Below are 23,808 nucleotides of genomic sequence, written 5' to 3'. Positions count from 1 at the left end.
TACTAGTAACAATTGTTTTCAGTGGTAAGCAATGACATTAAAGAAAGGTTTATTCTGTTTTGAAAACATAGTAAGCAACCCATAATTTGGAACTAAAGATACAAAGAGATAGGCACACAGCAAGGGTCACTGGTTTTCTTACATATCTGTGGTTATGAAATGGCCATTAAAGAGTCTTCAGCAAACTTCTGGGTTCTACACTGGCTCAGGGCAAGTGGTTAATATAAATTTAGAAATCTTTGAAATTCCTAATAGAAACACAACAAATCCTACAGCACTACCAGTGGGGCCAATGATAACATGCATGGAGAAAGAGCGATGTTTCCATTGAGCAAATGAACAGCTTTTAAGATCTCAGGCTATTTTGATTCCCCTGACCACCCATCCCCCAGAGTTTAACCACAAAACATTTAAAAATCACGTCTCTTAGTGTCTAGCAAATTTCGATGATGATAAGAATTCATAGTAGCTGCTAATACTTCTGGCTCTCTTCAAAGGCTCAAAGATAAATGCATGAGGTCATTTTGTGCTTTAATCTAACAAGTGCTAAGGGTATGACAAGAGACTCCCAGTAAAGGCTGAGCTGGCTATTGTACAGAGACTGACATGGAAGATAAATGGGTCGGTGAGGCTTTTTATTTAAATAACTTGGGAGTCTTGTATGCTGTTTGTAGATGCTCTCATGATTCTTAAAACATAGGAAGACTCTGGCTATGGGATGGGAAACAGTAGCACAATTACTTCTGATTGGTTTTTTAAAGAAAATGAATCCTGAATTGGGCATGAAAACCATCACAGCCCTCAAGTCATTCAAAATTCTTGGGCCACAAATAGGTAAATTTACTCGATGCTATCTCCAATGATAATTATTAGCTCCGAAGCTCTTAAACTTCTGGAAGTGTGTTTTGGGTTTCCTTCCTCTGTGCTCACTCCACTAATTGACAGGATGGCAGTGAGAGAATTATGGGGTAGAGTTTGAAGTGTAGCAGACAGAGTAAAACATAGCATCATGCCCACACTGGTGAAAAATTCAGTATTCTGAGCTATTCTCTTGCATCCAGGTGATGATTCAATTGTGGAACAAAGACCCTTCGCCACAGTATTTTCCCTTCTACTCCTGGAACGTTTACGATCAGAATTGAGGGCCCTTTTCCTGGGAGAAGTGAGAGATGAGAGGGAAAGCTAATGGATCATTTGAATGATCTCTTTAAAAGAAAGCGACCTTTCCTCCCTTTGCCCTTGATTTGGCCATCTGGCTCTGGGAGTTCGCTGGCAAATGATCCTTGACCATAAAATTTAAACAGATGATTAACCCCTCTCCCTCCCACACCAGTTTGCTTGCTGTTAAAATGCCTACTAGGACCACTCTCTGAATTATCAAGGAAGGTTTAGTGTAAATGAAAGAAAAAATTGGCCAAGTCAACCAGATGAATGAAACTCCACTCTTAGTTTTTCTCTTATTATTACCCTGACTTGATGGTCACCATTCTAAGTTTAGTAAACTTCATTTTACAGTGTTTATGAAATCTCTGACCATCTGTATCTTCAACTTCATCTGACTAAATGCCACCACAGAGTCCAGATCTCAAACTGATTATTCTGTGATTATCAACAATAGCTCCTGATAGAGAAGGCACCCCTTTCCTCCATTGGTCATCATTCGCAATGCCCTGGAAAACCTACAGTAATCATCTTTAGTATGAGCCAGTCAGGCAGTATTCCTCAGGTTAACATACAGTGTTCAGTGCACAGTTAGTAAGTCTCCAGAAGCTCCCTACACTGAACCAAGCCCTACAGGAATACCTTATCTTCTCATACAAAAACAAACACACACACACACATGAATGTGTGCTTAATATCCAGTGTTTCATGATTTGGTGACAGTTATGAGAAATCAACACTTAGAGTAAGAATGGGAGAGCAAAAGATGGTATGTGGTCATTGACAGTAAAGCATGTACCTGTGGGATAATGCTCATTCACTGGCCAGTTGTCCACCTGAAGTGTGGCATTGCCGCCGTTCCTGGTGAAGCGCACCACGTGGTATTTACCATCATTTACAGGGGTTCTCTCCTCTTTGATGGAGATGTCAACTGTGCCAATATTGAAGACAACTCCAATTTTCCCCTGTTCCTGTGATAAAGAAACACAAAAGGCATAGTTATCACCAACCATAAGGTTTTCTCCCTTTAAAGTTGATCTTCCAACTAACAATAAATCTGTAGGTACCCAGAGGGAGCTGTCAGCATGAAGTTAACAATAGTATCCCACATTTCTCCATGGGCTTTCATCCTGAACATAAAAACCAATGGTATAAAGCCACCCAAATTGCTCTCACAGGCTGCACTGTACAGGTTACATCATTTGATTGCTCTCAACAGATATCAAAGCTGGAACCAGAGAACTACCTAACAACTGTGTAGTGACACTGCAAAGTTGATTTCTGTGAGATGAATGAAACCTATTTTCTAAGAGAGGTAATTAGACACTGGACTCTAGATCACCTCAGTTTAGATTAAGGATTAGGGAGGAAATATAAGCATGCTTGTGCATCGTGGGAGGGGATCAAGCTCAAGGGAAAGTGTGCATTGAATGGTTAGAAAGCAATGGCAGAAGGGTTAGCATTATAGGTCAGCACCTGATGATACTTTTTTTTAGGTCTAAAACACATAGAACATGTACCCTCAGTAGAGGCCAGTGAAACTGAGCTTGACTTTTCAGGGTCAGGCGACTGCCACTCTTTCCACACTTGCAACCCTAATCCTAAGGTTCATCCAAAGAAGGGTGTCATCTTCAGTGCTATAGTTTTATGCTACATAGCAGAAGAGAACCTCAATGGCCCCCCAAAAAGACTTCTGGTGGGGGGGAACACAATGAATTCCAGAAGAGTGACACTATGGCAATGAACGTGAGGATTATGGTGAAGGTGGAGGAGGCAAACATAAACAATGCGAATAAAACTCCTGCTCTTTCTTCTCCTCCAGTAATTTATTATAACTAAGGGTTGGGATTAGAATTCACAATGAGACACAAAATGGAAGTAACCCTACTGATCACATATTTCAACCTTGTAGAAGGGTATCAGGATGTGGGATGTCAGGACAGATGGGCAAGGAGAGAGGGAGACACCTTTTTCCACTTCTCTAGTTGTCTGACCTACTAGCTAAGCAATGGGTTGGACATTCAAGGATAATAAAATTTAGTGGTAACCCTGCCCATCGTATTTGTTCACATATTGTATTGTATTTGTTCACATAGTCTTCATTATTCTCTATTTCCTTATTCAAGAATTAAAAGGAGAATAAAAAGGAGGAGGTGGAAGAGGAGAGGGGGGAGGAGGAGGATCAGGAAGAAGAGAAGGAGGGGACAAAGGATGAGAAAAAGATATGGGGGGGGGGGGGGGAAGTCCAGAATCCACATAAACAAGATGTAGGAAAGATTTCACAGAATCTCAGATTTGGTAATTGGGTTCATTCATTAATTCATTACATAAATACAGTATTTATTAAGCACTTGGTATGCTTAAAGTCAATAAATTAAGACTTCTGCTGAGATTTTAGGCACTGGTTTCCATATAGTTTGGTATACTTCACTTATTTTTTCAAAAGACAGGCTTTCTTCATCTTGCCAATTTTCCTTTAGTATGTGAACACATCTTACTCCTGATAAAAGAATCAACAGGTACCCAGCAGTCTTTTTTAAAATAAACTTTTTTTAATGTTTATTTATTTTTGAGAGGAAGGGAGGGGTGGAAAGAGAGGGAGACACAGAATTTGAGGCAGGCTCCATGCTCTGTGGTGTCAGTACAGAGCCTGACGCGGGGCTCAAAATCACCAACTGTGAGATGATGACCTGAGTTGAAGTCAGACACTTAACCGACTGAGCCACCCAGGTGCCCTCCAGGAGTCTTGATTTTAGAAAGTAGGAGCCTAAGCTAAGAAAGGCTGCTTTCAGCATGCAGGGATGCTGTGATACAGGGCGGACATCATTATTTCTTTTGTGCCCTGATAGCACAACTTGCAATGTAAAATGATGTCTGCAATTCCCATGTTCTGTACTCTGAGAAACGGTGCCTCCTCAAATGGGGACTAAATGCACTCATGAGTTCACAAATCCCTGTTTATTGTGACACTATGTTCTCTGGGTTTTTTTTTTTTTTTTCTACTTCTGCATCTCCAGTACTAAGTAAAGTACCTAGCATTACAATGGATAAATGAAACTGATGATAAGGTTTTCTTTTTGCATCTTCCATGCCCATAATTAATAATGTTATGATCCACTTTATTCTTTCTCCTTAATTCTCTAGGAATTCTGAAAAGATAATATGATTTTTCTGCATTCCCCTAAAGCGTTGGCCTTCATTTCTAAGGGGGTTTGTGTGTGTTAGAACCTACTCATCCTTATACTTAAATAAGCAGGGCTATAGTAACCTCAATCATAACCTGTTTAGCAGAATGAGAGAACTGGAGGAGTTAAGAAACCATGACTGCAGACACCATTACTCCTCTGCCCACCCCACAAATGTGGGCTGTTTATTGCACCACGGTTCTTCAATGAGAAACCACTATATAAATCCTGGATACATGGAAAGGACTGCTGGTGATTCAATTCACCTCTGAGTCACTAATTAATCACGGATGGAGAACAGTTTTAGGCAGAGAGAGGAGACCTTTAAACCAGCATTCTGCTGCTTTTCAGCAACAACAGTGGCAAAGTACAGTTCTGGCTGAGTGAGTTGGCTGATCAGCGAGATATATTCTTGGGCAGATTTTCTGCAAGATCCATAATAGATTCAGGGGAAGAAAAGATTTAATCTCTGCCAGAATAAATATTTGGTCCTTATCTGAGGCGCCACACATTTGCCACTGCAATCACTGCTTCGGAGAGATCGTCTTAATCCTGCTAGCTCTACTGCCAATGTCAATGGAGACCCTTATACCCAGATGTTTCATTGTGTTTCCCCACGGTGGTAAATGTGGCTGTGCTAGACCTCAGATGTGGTCTCTTTACTTGCAGTAATAAGATTTCATTACTGCAACCTCCTTGTCATTTGTCATGGGACCACAGTGGCTTTATAATCTGTGGCTAACTGCTTTGTCTCAGTTCATTATAAGTCTTGTGGCAAGTGCCCATACAGTTGCCGATGGTTGAATCCATCACGCTCAGCTGCCATGAAGATAAACTCTGCTGGCTCATGTGTCCAGAGAACATTTGAGGGATAAAATCATTGGCTTTGGAAAAAGCCCTGACTGACCTTTGGGCAAGTTACTTAATTTTTCTGAACCCGTTTCTTAATAATGTATTACGGGGACAGGAAACCAGTTTTCCAGGCTTCCTAGGACCGTTATAAGGCTAAAATGATATGATTATAATCATTAATATACCACTTTATAAGAAGGAAAATATCATTCAAATATAAGGGATAAATGAGATCATGAGAAGGAAAAAAATCTAAACATTTGACCACATGCAACACCCTGTGAGCACCAGAGAAATTAACTGGTTCAATAGGATAAACATGGTTTTAGCATAGCATGGTTCAAATAATACCTCTCTCTGGTTCTGAAAGCTATATGACCTTGGGCAGGTTATTTAACTTCTAATTTCCCTGCTCTAAAGGGATCTGTGGAGGAAGGGAACAGCGAATTGCTACCTTTGAAGCTTTTTGTGAGGATTTTAGGAGAACACACATGTGGGAAATGCTAGCACGTGGCTGTGCATACTTTGAGACTTCAATAAATGTCAGTCATCTTGTCCCTTTCTTTCCCCTCATTAGTATAGTTGAAAGTGGTGGCACGAGCTAAGGACTGGCTAGTTTGGCAAGAGTGTCATCAGAAATATTATCAAAATAAATGTAAATTTTAGCAAACAGAACATCAAAAAAAATAAAATTTGCACCATTGTTTTCCTGTCACAATTTGGTAGTTGCTCTCTCTTCACATTCCTTGGTGCCTTTTATGAGCCCTTTCAAGACAAGCAAAGTGTAGCTACAAAACAGCATGACTATAAATTTTAATAACTCCACGCCCATCACCACTAAAGTTGCTACCAAAGGCAATCAGTTCAATGTATGTTTTTCCTTGATATTAAAAACACAGACAAGTGGTAAATCAAAAGACATTACCAAAGAATCCTCAAGTGCAATAAAAAAAAGTCTATTAAAGAAAAAAAAAAAACACAAAACCAAGACTGAACAGCACAAGAAAACAGCTGTCTTTAAATAGCCAGTAAGTCATTCTTCATCAATAATGACTGTTTACGAGCCCACCTGGTTCCTCAAATTAGTCTGGCTCCAGCTTTCTAACCTTCCATCAGCCACATTATAGTTATTGCTGTGAAGGTGACCCATAAGATACTACCAACACCAAGGTCATATTTTAGAAGCCGAGATGCACAGGGGCAAGACAAATCCTCAGGAATAAAGACCTCCCTGAAGGCAGTCTCTTCATTCATTCCAGAGTGCCCCCAGGGAAGGCAGAATGCACCATCACTATTTTAGAAAATTGCAGCTGACAGAAACAGAACTGGAACTCTCAAATGTATGCCCAACAGATGTGCAAAGGAAGTTCTGAATATCTTGACTTCTAGGCTTCCTACAGAATCTGTGAGTTCAGGGCTAGGCAATAATACAGGAAGAACAACAGGTATGTGATCCTTCTTGGGGCCAGACACTGCCAGGTCAGGTCTGGCACACCCATTCCAAAGTCTGGGTCACTGTAAATAAATCAGTGGCAGTGTTTATTACATTCTTCTAGTTTCTCACATTATGGGCTCATAGGAGAATTTCTAGTTCCCCTTGGGATATGGAGGGCCAAGAGACCAGTGTTGACTAATAAATTAGGTGTCACTTCCAAGCCACCCATTAAACTGCTGGTGTGAGACCCACCAGAGCTCTCCCATGGTTCTCAACCACTGCATCCGGCAAATTCCTGGCCGTGGCCTCTTTTTCAGCCTGCGCCATTGAGTGAGGATGGCAACAAGCCAACTTGCAATGGACATGGAAAACGAGAAACAAAGCTTGACTGCTTTATGCCACCAAATATTGAATCTGCTTGTTACTGTAGGATCACCCAAACTACTTCAAAGAACAGAGTAGGTGCTTGGCAAGTAGTTTTTAAGAGAATAATTTTTGAATTCTCAAAATTACCCTCCAGATTTTTTAGGTGAAAAAGATGACGATTCAGAGAATAGGGGATTCACACAACCAGTAGGAGATACATTTAAGATTTGAATTCAGGTCTGACTTTAAAACCCATGTATTTTCTACCATGTTATGTTTCAGGCACATGTATTACATGTTGCAATTGAGTTATTTATATAATAAGACAGTGTATACATTACATATCATAACTTTATGTTTGCTTAACCTATCTAACCCGTATACCTAACCTAACTATGGGTATTGCAAATATAGGGACAGTAACAGGTGCTCGGTAAATGTTAAGTTAATGGATAAGTGAATGAATGAATAATGAAGTAGAATGTGTGGCTTTGGTAGAAAAAAAAATTGTGCTGATAAGTTTTTATAACTTGGGAGGCTAAATAGGTTTGAATAGTATATGATAATGAAAAGAGTTGGTCATCCATATTCACATTTTTTTGCAATAAATCTTAATCAAAACATATAGTCTCACTGTGCTTTATATAAGCGATCAATAAAAAACAAAAAGATAAGGTATGGTTTTGACTCATCAGATAATTTTGGCTGAGGGAGAATTTTACTGAAGTTCTCTAGGATAAAACACCCTTGTGTTTAGGAGAACACAGTATGGACTCTTTTCATAGCTAATCACTATCTTCCAGTGAAGATCATCAGGCCATTCTTTCAATGTTACAGTGTCCAGGTTCTAGACCCAAGAGAATTGTCAGCTAATAAATAGGGAGTGTGTACTTCCTGTGTGCAGAGCCATGTACTATTGAAGGATTCAAGAGAAGTAAGAGACCAGGTCTCTCCCTCAAGAAGTCTAAGCCCATCAGGAATTACCCAAGCTGACAAGACTCCACCTGTGGAGCTTGGAGATGGTTTGGACTTTCACTATCATCCCAGTCCCCTTGCCTTGAGGTACTTGGGTGAGGTGGCTGTGACAGTAAGGGGAAGGGAGAAGAAAAAAGTCTGCTCTGGTTTTCAGAATACTTTGTATTTAGAATCAGAAGACCTGAGCCCATTCAGGCTCCACATCTTGTTGTCCAGGTCATCTTGAGCAGGTCATTCAACTCTCTGTACAAAAGAAATGAGAACAACAATACAAGACACAACAATAACACCTGTGTTAAATGGAATTTAAGAGAAATGAATAAAATATTGTCAAATTCTCAAGTGTTCTTCAAAGGATGGTATAAAAATGAGGTCAATGGTGGGGAGTGAAGATGGTGGGGATAACTGGGTGACAGAGAAATAGTATGACAGATGATGAATGAGTTAGAGGCTTTTGCACACACCCTACAGGATACCACTCTATTTAAAATGCCTGTTTCCCACTCAAGATCATCAACTCCACAATCTGTACTGACTGTTCCTAGAAAATTTATGTTACATGGCTTGGAAACAAATCCTATTTTCCTAAATCTGCACAGGTCTCAATGACCTTTGCACCCACCCAGCAAAACTGCATCCACCTTTCCACCTGCAGCTGTGCTTCTACTGTTGTTGCAACTGATGTCTGGTTGTGCTAGGTCAATCAATTAAAGTGGATTAGATCCACAGACTGAATTACTAACAGAGGGCCAAGAGAGATAAGACTGATAAATAGCTCAAGACAGCTCCATCTCTAACTCCAAGCAAAGAGAGGAAAAAAAATAAAATAAAATAAGAGCAAGCACGGATGACAGCTCAGGACAACAGGAACTCTGACCTGAATGGGGGCAGTCAAGGAAGGACAAGACAGCCAGTGCAAGTAAATAAGATGCAAGTCAGAGCCACAGCTCTAACGTCACTGGTCGCAAATGGCATCCTGAGTCACCATGTCCTTCAAATCTACTCTGAATGCTCACTTCTAATCCACAGACCTAATGTCATCCTACCTTGTTTGGTAGTTAAGTCTGACCACAAAGCAAAAAATTAAAGTTCATTTCAGTAGAAGCCCCAGTGCTGCACCTGGACCAGAAACAGTCTTCTGACAGGATTCAGGCAACAGCTGGCAGGGCAGTGATGACTACAACCCAGTACAGGTTGAATATCTCCTATAAGTGCCTTGCCTTATCCCCAAATCTGTACCGCAGATGTGAAGAACTACCCAAAGGCTTTAATTTTTTTTTAAGTTTATTCATTTTTGAGAGAGAGAGAGCATGAGCAGGGGAGGGGCAGAGACAGAGGTAGACACAGAATCCGAAGCAGGCTCCAGGCTCTGAGCTCTGAGCTCTCAACACAGAGCCTGACGAGGGGCTCGAACTCACGAACCGAGAGATCATGACCTAATAAGCTGAAATTGGACGCTCAACCGACTGAGTCACCCAGGTGCCCCCCAATGGCTTTAATAAAGAGATCCTAGGTTTTGTGCTCACAGTAACAAACTATAATCCTCAAAATAAAGAAAAAAAAAACCACATTTCAAATCACCTAGAACATCTTACATCTTACTTATATACTTATAAAGTGTGATCCTGGGACCAGCAAGCATCAGCATCACCTGGGAACTTGTTAGAAATACAAATTCTTGGGGCGCCTGGGTGGCTCAGTCGGTTGAGCGGTCGACTTCGGCTCGGGTCATGATCTCGCGGTCAGTGAGTTCAAGCCCTGCGTCAGGCTCTGTGCTGACAGCTCAGAGCCTGGAGCCTGTTTCAGATTCTGTGTCTCCCTCTCTCTGACCCTCCCCCGTTCATGCTCTGTCTCTCTCTGTCTCAAAAATAAATGAACGTTAAAAAAAAGTTAAAAAAAAAAAAAAAGAAATACAAATTCTTGGATCTAACGCCAGACCCTCTGAATCAGAAACCCTGAGGTGGGGCCCAGCAATGTGTATTATCACAAGCTCTCCAGGTAATTCAGATACTTGCTGAAGTCTGGGAACCACTTCCTTATGTCTTGGTTCCACTAGGCCAGTGGATTCAACAGATTTTGTGCCCAGGGACATTGGGCAATGTCTGAAGACATTTTTGGTGGTCACATCTGGGAATGGGAGGTGCGACTGGCATCTAGTGGATATAGGCCAGGAATGCTAATAAATATCCAACAATACCCAAGAAAGAATTATCTGGCCTCTAATATCAAAGTGTCACCATTGAGAAACTGCACTAGGGAGGACAAAACTTCACACAAGAAACATCTATCTATAAAGCATGTGCGGCATCACAGAAACTATTCTACAAACATTTTTATATATGGGTCTACTTTATTCCTCACAATGCTCCTTCTTTGAGGTATATATGCATATATACATATACACAATGCTTTCTTTCTCTCTCTCTCTCTCTCTCTCTCACACACACATACACACACACAATGCACGTGTATATAAGTGCATGCTTGTGTGTACACACGAGAATTCTCACATATTTGGTCCAAAATCGTGATTTAGCCCTCAAAGCACAGGGTGAGCTTTGAGCATCTTTGAATACCTGGAGTCTCTCCCTACTCCTTGTTGTACTCAAATGTCCATTTTACAAGTGTAAAATTGGAACTGCAAGCTCACATGACCACAGAGTGGCAGGTCCGGAATACATGCCCTGTGTTATTTTCCCTGTCTGGTCTTGGTAACCACCTTCTCTTTTAACTAGCCCCTAACAAAGTGTCCCAGTATATCTCCCAGCACAACAACATTAGCTGAAAGTTCCAATTCCAATTTCGTCCCTTGACTCTTCATTCCAGACTAGGTAATTTTAGTCAGTTTCCACAAAGATGGATGATCATTTTTGAGTGGACTGCCAAGGAGAAACTCCTCTCCCCAAACTAGATATTCCAGCCCAACGATGAGCAGCAGCTCCTCCACAGAAAACAGACAAATAAGCAGCCAGTAGTAACCTTTCAAGACCTACTCTGTGGCTATAAGGAAACCTTTTGTGATTCTCCAAAGTGTTTTATTATTTATTTGTCTTTTAAGTGACAGACTGAGTTAACATTATAGCTTCAAGGCGAATGGACCTATGTAAATAGTAAACATCAACAAAAATTTCTGGTTCAATAAGTAAGGCATCCTCAGTCACTTGCGTTGATGAGTTCCTACTCTAAATCCTACCCCATTTTCTAGATGGGGGAAAAATGTATGCATGTTTCAGAACTGAGAGATTTCATATTCTGGATTATCAGAAAATACAATACAGATTATTGCATGTTTTAATGATGCCTTTGGAGAATGGGCATGCAAAAGTTACAGGAGACAGATTGGGCTGAAAGAGAGATCAACAAATAGTGGGCCAGATCTGGCTGTTGCCTGTTTATGTAAACAAAGTTGTATTGGCAGATAGCTGTGTTCATTCACTTACAAAATGTCTGTGGCTGTTTTTGCACTACAACAGCAGGGTTGAATAGTTGCAACAGAGATCTTGTGGCCCAGAAGCGTAAAATATTTAGTCCCTGGCCCTTTACAGGAAAAGTTTGTTGACCCCTGTTATCGAAGCTTGCACAATTTAAGGGTAGCCATGTTTTTTGTTCTGTTTTGTTTTCAGTTTTTGATCTATAGTTTATATTTCCATGGTCAGAATAACATAAATATCAGTGGGAGCGTCAAATGGGGAGCCTGTACCTGTTCATTCAACTATTACCTGGAATATAGAACAGATTTCTAATAAGACAACATACATAAAAAATTCACCCGATGTATGTATGAACTAATCTATCTCGGATCCATTAAGGGTGGTTTAGATACTAAAATCAATTCAACAGAGCACTGTTTGAAGGTAGGCAGCCAAGGATACAGAGAAATAAATTAGAGGCTTCTGGCAAAAGATGATGGTAGCTAGAAATAGTCTGGTAATGGAAGAGATGGAGCGAAGTTGTAAAGTTATTAAAATTATAATGATATGACATTTCTTTCTGAAAATTTATCTAGTTCTGTGGAGTGATCATGTACATGCTAAAGTATTGGGATTCTGAAAGCCAGCACACATCACTCTGATGCCGGGACTTCAGTTTATTACATTAGTTGGAATGGGAGAAGAGAAAAGCATTGCTACCCAATGAGTATGTCTCCGTCTCCAAGGGCTCCAATGCATCTGCAAGAGACTTGAGTCCCTTGAATGATAAATGGTGATTAACTGAACTCTCTTGGTCTACCTGCAAGGAGAATCTACCGTGTCATCATCTATGGATGAACACACTGAAATAGGGGCTCATTTTTCCTTTCCTGGTTATCGTAAACAAAATGGCAAGCACACTCTAATATATCAGCAGCGCCTGTCTGCACACAGGGACGATGGTGTGTGTGTGTCCTGGAGATAGTGTTGCAGCTAGGTATTTCATCCAGGTGATACTTTACGGTCCTCCTCTTTGTCAACTATCACCACTGTAACATTCCTTCTGGGATCATATCAGCATTTCTAATTCAAAACGTTGATTCTGACCTATCCCCAGCCACCTTAATGAAAGCAACAGAGGGAAGAAAAAAAAATGAGATTTAAACAGCTACATCACATCAGGAGAAAGCGGGCCTTGCTGGCTTCCATGCCAGTGTCAAAGCCACTGCAGGGGAAGTAATCCGGACAAAGGAGCAGAAGTATATAAAGAAGACACTTTTCCTGGGTCCTGGGTGAGACTGGTAAAGGTGACCCCAAACAGGAGACTTGAAAGCATGCCACAGGGAGCTGACTCATGGCTTTGGAAAAGTGTCCAACATATCAACAACTGAGAGTTCTTTCCAAAGCTGCATGCTCTTCTGATAGAATAATTAGGAAACAGAACTCTTTATTTTAATTTACTTGAATTTAGTATTCCTACCAAACTGTAAACTGAATTACGTTACAGCCAAATGGGGAACATACCCCTAAGAAACTAGGGAGTCATCACTCCCCTATCATATGGCAGGCATTGGGAGCCATCTGGGAGCCAGCAGCCACAGCTTTAGATACACAAATTACCCACTGAGTTCACAATAAATCAATACACAATATAAAGAAGTGTTTATATTATCGCATTTAAAGGGCACAAGCATTCTTTCTCTCTCTTCTTTATGGATGCACTACAAATTTATTCATTTACATAAAGATGTCACATGATTTTATCCAAATGGTTAAGGAACACAGTGCTAGAGAAATAGAGTTGTGTGTCTACTTATGCCCATGTAAGTGTGTGCATGTGTTTGAATGAGACCTTAAAACTTAACATATCCAAAAGCTGGTTTCTTTGGGCACCTGGGTGGCTCAGTCAATTGAGCATCCAACTTTGGCTTAGGTCATATCTCAGAGTTCGTGAGTTCGAGCCCTGCATTGGGCTTGCTGCTTCGGCTCAGGTCATGATCTCACAGTTTGTGAGTTCGAGCCCCGCACTGGCCTCGCTACAGTCAGCGCAGAGCCTGCTTTGGATCCTCCATCTGCCACCCCGCCCCTCTCTCCAGCCCTCCCTTGCTCACGCTTTCTCTCAAAAATAAACACACATTAAAAAAAGAAAAGAGCAAAAGCTGGTTTCTCTGACCCTCTCTTTTGCTTATTAAGTGGTGATAGCTCAGGAGAATCCAGGTCCCTTTGTATCCATCAAACAGCATCTATAGCCAAGTTCTAATACAGCCTATCATAGACCAGACTCAGAGCAAACTGTGTATTTCAGAATAAATTAAACATGAGGAAGATTTTAGAGTCAACATGACCTCTAGGCAATGGAACTGGTTGGTCATTAGGGATCATTAATCCAGTAATGATTCAAAGACAGGACAGCTCCTCTAGGCCTGGTTTAGCCCAAAATTGTATGGGGTACCCTTTCCCATACAGAGAAGGGACTTTTCTCTGCCCAGGAGTCCAGCTTTCGTAACCAGTGTGCATAGATGTATAGAGCTGAATGAAATTCTACATGTATGCCCTCCCAGAGCTATCTTTGATTAACTAGGACTACCTTCCAATTATCCCACAACTTCTCCAGTATCTATTCAACATTAAGATAAACTGTTTGCATTGATTCTTTTCAACATTTAATAGAATGATTCTTTCCCCAAACAGATAATGTGTACTGTCAAGGTAGAAAATTCATTTTTATTTTCTATGTCTTCCTCAATATGGGGGACTCAATAAATGTTTAGCTGAGTGCCTGACACAATGGCAAAAGCATCTTTGCATTTTTCATAGGCAACACTTTAAATTTTTTTTTTTTAACGTTTATTTATTTTTGAGACAGAGAGAGACAAAGCATGAACAGGGGAGGGGCAGAGAGAGAGGGAGACACAGAATCTGAAACAGGCTCCAGGCTCTGAGCTGTCAGCACAGAGCCCGACGCGGGGCTCGAACTCACGGACTGTGAGATCGTGACCTGAGCCGAAGTCGGCCGCTTAACCGACTGAGCCACCCAGGCGCCCCATCAGTAGGCAACACTTTAGGACAGAGCACAATATCTCCATCTGTGGTTTATTTACTGCTTTTAAATTTGCTATGATTTTGCTTTGGGAGAGTGCTTTTGAAAATGTGGACCATGATCATGTCTCAGAAGACCATGGTCATTAATTTACTTCACACAGACTACTGAATAGTCTTCAGGATAATTGCCAACACACCTATGTGGCTCTGTTGACCTGGAAGTGAGAGGTTCAGTGATCCATTTCCAAGGCCTTCAATCTACCCAGCTTCTTTATTGGGAGAGATTCAAACTAAAGTCCTAAAAGTGAACACTACGATCCCATTATCAGTTTCTTTAGCCACTTAGTTCCCATTCAAAATCATTTTAACGCTTGAACTATCTAAGATATCTACCTACCTACCTAAGACTTCTAGAGAAACTTATTTTCATTTTCTGGCCTTCTTCTACACTCCTCAGTGTCTGATTCCTGGTCAGTGTAATGTTCAAGCTCTGCCCATTGGGAGCCCGTCTCCTCATCATAGTATTTTAGGGCTACCTCTGAGTTGGCTTTACTACAACTACCATCCATTTTCAGTTTGCACTAGACTTGCTGAATTGAGGATGTTTACAACATAGTTGTATTTTTTAAACAATACCTTTATGTCTCCAAATCAATGTTGCAGACATCAAAGACAAGTAATAGAAGTTTTCTAGTCAACTACCTACCAGTTTTACACTCTGCATAGGGCACTTTTGTAGGCCTATCAGAAGCTACACAAATGTAGTTGGAATTATTTAGCCCTCAAGAGTGTAAACTCCACTCCAGTACTGTGGAAAAGGGCAATAGCTTTGGAGTCAGAATACACGGATCTAAATTCTAATTGTTCACTTAATGCAGGTCCTGGAACAATTCACAAGTACTCTGGGCATAGGCTCCTCATGGGAAAGATAGAGACGGCATCCCTGAGCTTGTTGGATGATATGTAGGTGAACAAAAGGTGTTTGTGGCAGTGATGTGAAAAAATGGGGCACTGGAAAAAATACATCATTACAGAATAGATGAAGACAAAAGACAAACAGAAACAAGCACACAGTTCCCTAATTAAGACAGAAGGATTGAAGGGCATTGCCATATAATATTTCTAAGTAAACATCCACAGTTAGTCCTTGACAAATTTCCCAAGTGACCAGAGGCACAGGATTCATTATGTGCCCTTCAAGACAGAAAATGCTTCCTTATTTGGGAGAGGTCAGGCCAAGGCTGGGAAAAAGTGGGGTTAGAGAAGACATATTTAGGTAGCTGCTGATGAGGCGGTAAGGAGGAATAGGGGAAGGTTAGGAGGTTGAAGTCATTGTAATAAAAATGAGATTCAGTCCGTGAAAGGGAAAAATAAATACTTGACATATAAACATTTTACAATATCAACCAGCTGGTCTGCTTTGTAAAATTTCAGTAATGTTGCCGAGACAGAAACCTTTGAATGTTAAGGTAGACTCTCAAGGCTTAATACTTATACTAACAAAGTAAAAGCATTTTTTTAAGGTTCATAAACATGCTACATCTTAGAGAATATCTTCTCTCTTGCCCAGGTCCCTCCCCACATCCCTGGCAAATGTTTCTCTGATGATGGCATGAGTAGTTATGGGGTTAAGAAAACTTGGCTCAAAATAAAGATAAATGAAATCCCTTTTTCCCCCAAGTATGCCCTGCTCTTAATTCCCTTGCTTTTTGCTATAGGCATCTACTTCTAGCAAAGGAAGAGCTTTAAGAGTTTGCAAGGGCAATGGTTTATGCTGTGCTCACACCTGATGCTGGCCCAGAGGCTCAAGGCCATCAGGGAAGACATCACCCAAGTGATGCTAGAACACTCCCCTTTCGGCAGTTAGTAGTAATTTTAGTGTAGCTAACTAGTCACATCCATAATATCAGTGATACCTTTGAGTCATTTAAGGTAGTGATTAAGGTCAGAAGAAGGTAAAAATTTTAAAAAGAGGGAAGGAAGTAATGGGGAAACAGACAAGGAATTAGATGAGTGGAAGTAACTCTATCCACCAAGCCTCATCTGAAAGAATACAGAAAAACAGCTCCCCAAACCCTCAAACATACATGTATTTCTTGCCACTCTACTTTGTGCTGACTTCAAGAAACTTTCTGCAGGCAAATATCTAGAGGCAAACACCTTAGAAAGCCAGCTACAAGCAGAGACACCTTCTTTAGTAGACAGCAGGATGCACTTCTGATTCAACTGCTAAAGGATGCCTGCTGACGAGCCATACCAGACAACAAGGTCTACCTAACGAATGCACAGAAACAAGCACTCAGGGGACCTAAAACTCAAATGTCCATGACATACAGGTCTCATCTCCACTCTGGTGAAGCACAGAAAGAGGACCAGGAATCATGAATCTACCCCAGAGGAGCACAGTAAACAAACTACATTGAATCTAGGGGGCATACTTTTCAAAAAGGTACTGAAAATTTTTTTTGGTTTTTGTCTATTGATTATTTTTCCCAAGTAGATGCTTATTAATTGCATTATGTAATATCGAAGTTACCAATTCAGAACCTACAGGTGGGATCAGGCCCTCAGATGTATATTATTTTATTTTTTTAAAGGAAGGGGTACTCATAATATCTTTTAAAATGGGAATTAGTTTTCAACATTTAAAAATCAGTCTCTCATGAATAGTTTACATTTAAAAAAATTTTTTGAAAATAGTAAGATTTAGCCACACTGGGATAATATTTCTAAAACACAATTAAAGGGCAGAGTTGATTGGGGGGAAGAAAGGTACAAGATCCTTAATTCACCACAGTCTCCACCATCCTCTATTGCCTATCACCTGCAAAGTTTTGAGTTCTGGTGGCCATCTATCATCAAGTCTTCCTTGAGTGTGCTCTCTCTCTCTCTCTCTCTCTCTCTCTCGCTCTCTCTCTCTCTGGTATAACAGGGTAAAGAAGAAAGGGAAACTTCTCTGACTCTCAACAGACAATAGATTGAGGACCATAGGATTCAAGAAAAAAAATAAAAGAAAGTCCTTTTTAAAAAGATTCCATTCCATTGGAGAGTGTTATGCTAAGTGAAATAAGCCATACAGAGAAAGACAGATACCATATGGTTTCACTCTTATGTGGATCCTGAGAAACTTAACAGAAACCCATGGGGGAGGGGAAGGAAAAAAAAAAAAAGAGGTTAGAGTGGAAGAGAGCCAAAGCATAAGAGACTCTTAAAAACTGAGAACAAACTGAGGGTTGATGGGGGGTGGGAAGCAGGGGAGGGTGGGTGATGGGTATTGAGGAGGGCACCTTTTGGGATGAGCACTGGGTGTTGTATGGAAACCAATTTGACAATAAACTTCATATATTGAAAATAAATAAATAAATAAATAAATAAATAAATAAATAAAATAAAATAAAATAAAATAAAATAAAATAAAAAGATTCAATTCCATTTTAATCATTTATATTATTAGTCTGTCCCTTGCAGACTTTTCTGGTTTTTAACCCCTAATGTAATGTAATAATCAGAGGCTTTTGAGTAAGATAGGTCTGGCCTTGAATTTTAATTCCACCACTTGACCAAGTTGTATAGACTCCCTGAGCCTCAATTTTGTCACCCGTAATGTTGGAAAAATATTACCCACCACACAAGCTTGTTATGAGGATAAAACAATATATGGAGGCAACTAGCACATGATAGAAGATGCTCAAGGAATTGTACTTCCCTTCCCCTTTGAAGTGTTGGGATGAATCAAGCAGTCACTATCATAAAATCACACATACACATCTAAAGTGCCTGCCAAACTGTAATGACCCAACTGCTGCTACAGAGAGATGGCTCAGCTCAATGTTTTAATGTACTTTTCATGGACTGAAGCTCAACAACAAAATCTATCACTGTTAGGCAACCTCATAAGAAGGTCTGATTTAAAAAAAATAGACTTCTTTCTGAAGTCCAAAGTGTGGTAGCTACCTTCACCTTGACTCAGAAACACACCAATAGTAAATGTACATACACTTAGCCAATGAACAATAGGATTAATAAATGACAGCAAAGATAATGATAATAGAATGCATTATTGAAAGTTGCATAAGAGAAGACCATTCAGTATAGAAAGGTACATATAAATTTTATGCAAACACACTTTTAGTTCTATGAGTTCATATATCTGCATGGCTATAACCATCAAGAAAAATTTAATGTAGGCCACTGCTCTGGAACTACCATTTAATTTTGAGCAGACCATGATATTGAAAAAAAATTATTTTAGTTATATAACACACTTGCCAAATAAATCAAAAATATTCATTGCAATATAACAGCTAAAAAAAAACCCAGAATCGCTACTCTACCATGTTGAGATTTAAGTGGGCAATAAATCATAGCCCTCTCCATTCTGAATTCCAAGCCAATTGAGAAATAGACACAAGCGAAAGGATCAGCGAACTTTATTGCTTGTGGAACTGAATGCGGGAATACGTCTGGGACAGCACTCTGATCCAGCCACACATTAGGCTTCCTGCTCATAGTTCAAGGCCTGTCCCCTTCCCCACTGCCCCCTGCAAAGAGGAAATTGGCCTGGAGCTGTGTACTCCCAGTGGAGGGAGAAGAGCCCTCAGAACAGGAAGAAGAAATGGAAGGGGTCCCATCAGACATGCAGACCCTTTATCCAATCCCACCAACTAGATAAGGGATTGGAGAGAAAGGATAAGAAGTGTTACCCCAATATTTTCCTTCCAGGGAACAGTGGTTGCTTAATAGTATAGCATGGATGGGGAAACCATCTCTTTTTTAACACCAGAAGCCAAATAAAGCCTTTCCAGGTAACCCTACTGAAGCAGACTGACTTTTAAGAGGAGCTAGAGAACTAATCCTCAGGCATCTATAGAGGACTTGTTAATATAAGGTTGATAATATGTATGGGAATCTTGAAATGTTATTTCATGGTCATAGTGACACTTCCTCTCACTAACCAGTTAATAACGACCACTGTTTCTGCTGATTGCTGAAAATCTTAGCAACATACAGCTGATGTCTTGGATTTTTAGAAATCGTGGTGTCAGAAAAAAATATTAGAGAGAGGAATGTTAAATAGGACTTTTAAGCCAAGAAATTACAGTCCTAATTGGTAAGATTTCAGCAGGCCCATGGAACTTTCTTTATATCATGAACTTCTGCCTCCTTCCTAAGGGCCCAGAGATCTGCTTTGCTGTCATTTATGTCAATGCACCAGCCAAGACTCTTTAGTGCAGCCCAACTATGCTGTCAACCCCAAATCTCAAGGGATGCATATAATCACCATATTTACTGTGATGGCCCAGGCAATAATGATACCCACCGATTCTAATGAAACTAAAGTGCACGTGTCATTTTGGAGATGCTATTTGTTCAGGCAGAGTTGCCTGTCAGCTGTCTCTGGCCAAGCGATACAACCTGCAATTTAGTTAACAAACTGAGACATCATAGAAATCCGTGCTTATAACAGGCTTCCTTGATTCACTTGGGTTTTTCCACCTGTCTTACATATTGCAAGTCTCTAGCAAAGTGGCACTGGTGGGAGGAGGTCCCAGTGGAGTTGAAAAGACAAGGGCAAAAAAAAAAAAAAAAAAAAAAAAAAAGAACAAAAAATAAATAAATAAAAAGCAAGGAGTTTGCTAAAATTCTAAAATGGAATCTTCCCCAGAAGCAGAAAACCCAGAAAAAAAGCATTTCTTGGCTCCAGTGATTCAACTGTTGCCAGCTGGACAAATTCCAAACTGGTATGCCAGATCTTCCATTATCAGGTTCCAACCTTTACCTCCAGTATTCTTACCAAACTTCCTGAATCTTCTTCCCCATCTTTAATCACTGATTAATCCAACCATTCATTCAGCAAGTATTATCTACTCTGTACAAGACACTGTGCTAGGCATTGGTTCCAAAATGAACAGAACCATTTCTACCTTTCAAATATTCCTTGTGCTGATGCTCAGTCTCAGGGATGGAATGGATAGGGGTAAATATCAGTAGGATGGAAAATGGACTGAATTTCAAGGGCCTACTTTAAGGAAGACGAGAATATAAGGAACTGACCTCAGTTTAAAGGCTTCCAGGGAACCACCTGATAGGATGGATCTGTGGATTTTCGCAACAACTTTAAGAGATCATTTATGATCTATTTGAGAACAACCAAAAATATGGAAAAACAAAAACTATCTTTAGGTTACAGTGATATGGGAAAGCTTTATAATGGAAGTAGAATTTATATTCAACTTTGAAAGTGGACAGAATGTGGATGGCCCAATTTGGATGCTATTGTGTTAACAGAACTATAGGAATGCAAGATCCCTGAACTTGGCTTTGGAATCCAGGAAACCAGGGTTTAACCCTAGACTGTTTCATATGAGTCAGGTAACACTGAAGAAGCCGATTAGCCTGAGTATTAGCTTTCTTAATATTAAAAATACTTAGTCTATACACTGCATAGGATAGTGCTGAGAACTGAGATAATATATGTAAAAGTGCCTTGTAAATTGTAATGCACGATACACATATCAGAAGATCATTAGGTGCTGTACATTAATTGTTGATTTGACTTTGAATATACATGGCTGTTTCTTTTTCTAGTTTTTACTTTGATAATTTTTAAAAGGCTGTTTTCAGCCTCTTTAAAATCTTCAGTAGAAGCAGGAAACCCTTTGCTTCATACTAACTTATTTCTTTTATCACAGAAAATCAAAGTGCTCCTTGGCAATCATCTCATTAATCTCTTGGAGGGAGGTAAGTAAGCAGACGCATATTTTGCACAGTTGTATATATGAATATCAATTTTACTAATAGAAAAGCCTAACATAAACTTTCCTAAGTCACATAGTGAGTAGAGCAATCCAAAAATGACCCAGGCATCTCTTTACCTAATTACCTACTCTCCTCATTATACGCATCCAAAAACATTGTTCTCCCAGTAGACTTCCAAGTAAAGATCTGGCTTTCCAGCTCCAAAACAAGTAATACTTTATTTAACTTTTAAAGCCTCTGTTTCTTCATTTAAGCAACAATAAGAAAAGCTGGCAAACAGGAGTTTTATGGAGATAAAAAAGAATAAGGCATTTATAATATTTATGAAAGAAACCTAGTTCAGTATCTATAACCCATCAAATGAAAAGTAAAGGCTATCTTTTTTGTTTGTTTGTTTGTTTTATAGGGGAAGCATTTGGTTTTTATAAATCTCAAGGGTAGTTTCCCTGAAATATAGTGAGTTGAGTATGATTCTGAAAAACAATCATTATTAATAAATCCCATAATTAATTATTCCATTAATCAACAAACATTTGTTGAGCCCACATTACATTCTAACAATTGTTCTAGATACTAAAGATATAAAGATGGATAGAACACAGTGTAGGTTTTTGACAAGGTTACAATTGAGTAGATGAGATAAGACATAGGTTAAAAATAAAAACTGTTCAAGAATAGAAAGTGGTAAAGGCAGTAACATACGCAAACAAAATTCAACAGGATTTCAGTGGAAATGGTTATTCCCCAAGGGAGACCAGGGAAAACTTCATCACAGATATGATTCATAGGCTAGGTCATGAAAGACACCTAAGATTTCAATAAATGGAAGGAGTGAAAACAAGATTGATGAAATAGTATTCTATGCAATGAGACTAACATAATCAGAGGAAAGATTCAGAGAAACAAAGTCTGATCAGCAGATGAGTTTGGTGAGAGCATAATATACACTAGAGAGAAATGGATTTTGCTGGAATAAAAAGATAGGTTGATGCTAAATCATTTTAGGCTTTGAGTGGTGTATTAAGGAATGTAAGTCAATACTAGGACACCATTGAGTGAAATCATAAAAAAATTATACGTTAGAATATTTGAACATGTTGTGAGCAGATGGGGAAGAGGTAGAGGAGGGGAAATATAACAGATAAAATGGAGATGAGGTAACAGATGGCATGAGATCCCAGAAGAGGCAAAAGGGCAGGAGGCCAAGGGCACAGGTAGACTCAACTGTGGGGAAGGTGCAAGCCAATTTTTCCACTGAGACAGGAAGGAGAAATAGTTGCAGCTGTACTGTGGTGTACTGAGATCACCATAATTTGATAGATGCAGAAAAAAAATCTATACATTCATTCGTTAGAGACATTGTAGAAGGAATTTTTAAATTGAGGGGTACTAAACTAAGATCTTTAAGGTCCTTTTCAAAGCTAAGGCAGATGTACCAATAAGGTCCTCATTTTCAAAATGGAGAAAAAGGAGTCCTCACAAATATGGGACAAGTACACTTATTTAGAAGAGGAATAGGAAAATGGTAGGTTAAACTAGCTCAGAGAATGATTTTGTGCAGTTGGCAAAGAGTCTTCTAAGCCAAGTATGCATATTTCTGTTCATTATCACCATCACGACCACCACCACCACCACCAAATTACACCCAGCTTCTGATCTAAACATTTACTACCTTCTAGGCCTTTAGGAGCATTTGACTTCATCTCTATATGTTATAGAGATGAAGAGGAGTTGCAATAATCTAGCACAGCTTCACTAAGAACAGTCACAGGACTTTCTGTAGTTTGGGTTGCCCTTTTGTGCTCTAGAATATAAAATGAAAAAAATTTGCCTCTGGAAGCCACTGACTTCTCATCCTGAGTCCTATAATAAATGCACAATGAGCAGAGCTGAAACTAATTCCAGCATGGAACCAATCCTAGGTCACCTGCAGCCCAGAGCAGAGCCACCATGCTGAGCCTGGCGGAGATAAGCCAAACTTCAGTCAACCTCCTGGCTTGTGAACATGTGAATACTTAATATTGTTAGCCATTACATTTTAGTGTGGTTTGTTATGCAGCATTATTAAGCAATGACTGACTAATACACTGAACTTCAAGAAACAAAGGACTCAAATACTCTTTCTAATTGGTGTGAAGATTCTTTTAATTTTTTTAATGTTTCTATTTATTTCTGAGACAGAGAGAGACACAGCACGAGTAGGGGAGGGGCAGAGAGAGAGGGAGACAAAGAATCTGAATCAGGCTCCAGGCTCTGAGCTGTCAGCACAGAGCCCCACGTGGGGATTGAACCCACAAACCGTGAGATCATGAGCTGAGCCGAAGTCAGACGCTCAACCGACTGAGCCACCCAGGCATCCCTGGTATGAAGATTCTAAAGTTGAGACACAAATACAAGTGCCTCACCATATACTATACAACTTTTTGCTCCATATATACTGAAGAAGAAATGCCAACTTATATTCCTTCTTTGCTACCTAAATTAAACTTGCAAAATTTTGGTATTACAATCCATTCTAAACATTCTAAACAGCCACTGATAAAACAGAAAATCAGCTTCCCTTAGCCACTAGTAGAACCACTTCTCTTACATTAAAGCCAATGGTAGTGACTTATGGATATTG

The 23,808-nt window shown here is 39.8% G+C and overlaps 1 protein-coding gene across 37 annotated transcripts in view; it reads right to left on the bottom strand.

The window, feature by feature from the left end:
• NRXN3 (neurexin 3) overlaps positions 1–23,808 on the bottom strand; it is a 1,570,655-nt gene that overhangs the window by 185,129 nt on the left and 1,361,718 nt on the right. For all 37 annotated transcript variants that reach the window (XR_008417276.1, XR_008417277.1, XM_053889672.1 and 34 more), the window contains one exon: positions 1,961–2,132. Coding sequence is in view for 35 of the 37 variants with exons in the window: in XM_053889672.1 (XP_053745647.1) it covers positions 1,961–2,132 (172 nt within the window). In the remaining 2 variants the exon portion in view is untranslated. The remainder of the gene's footprint in view (positions 1–1,960; positions 2,133–23,808) is intronic.

This window comes from Panthera pardus, unplaced genomic scaffold (genome assembly GCF_024362965.1).
Source record: "Panthera pardus isolate Hobbes unplaced genomic scaffold, ASM2436296v1 HiC_scaffold_24, whole genome shotgun sequence".
NCBI classification, from domain to species: Eukaryota; Metazoa; Chordata; class Mammalia; order Carnivora; family Felidae; genus Panthera; species Panthera pardus.
The sequence above is the reverse complement of the archived record's forward strand: the minus strand, read 5'-3'. Positions and strand labels throughout refer to the sequence as shown.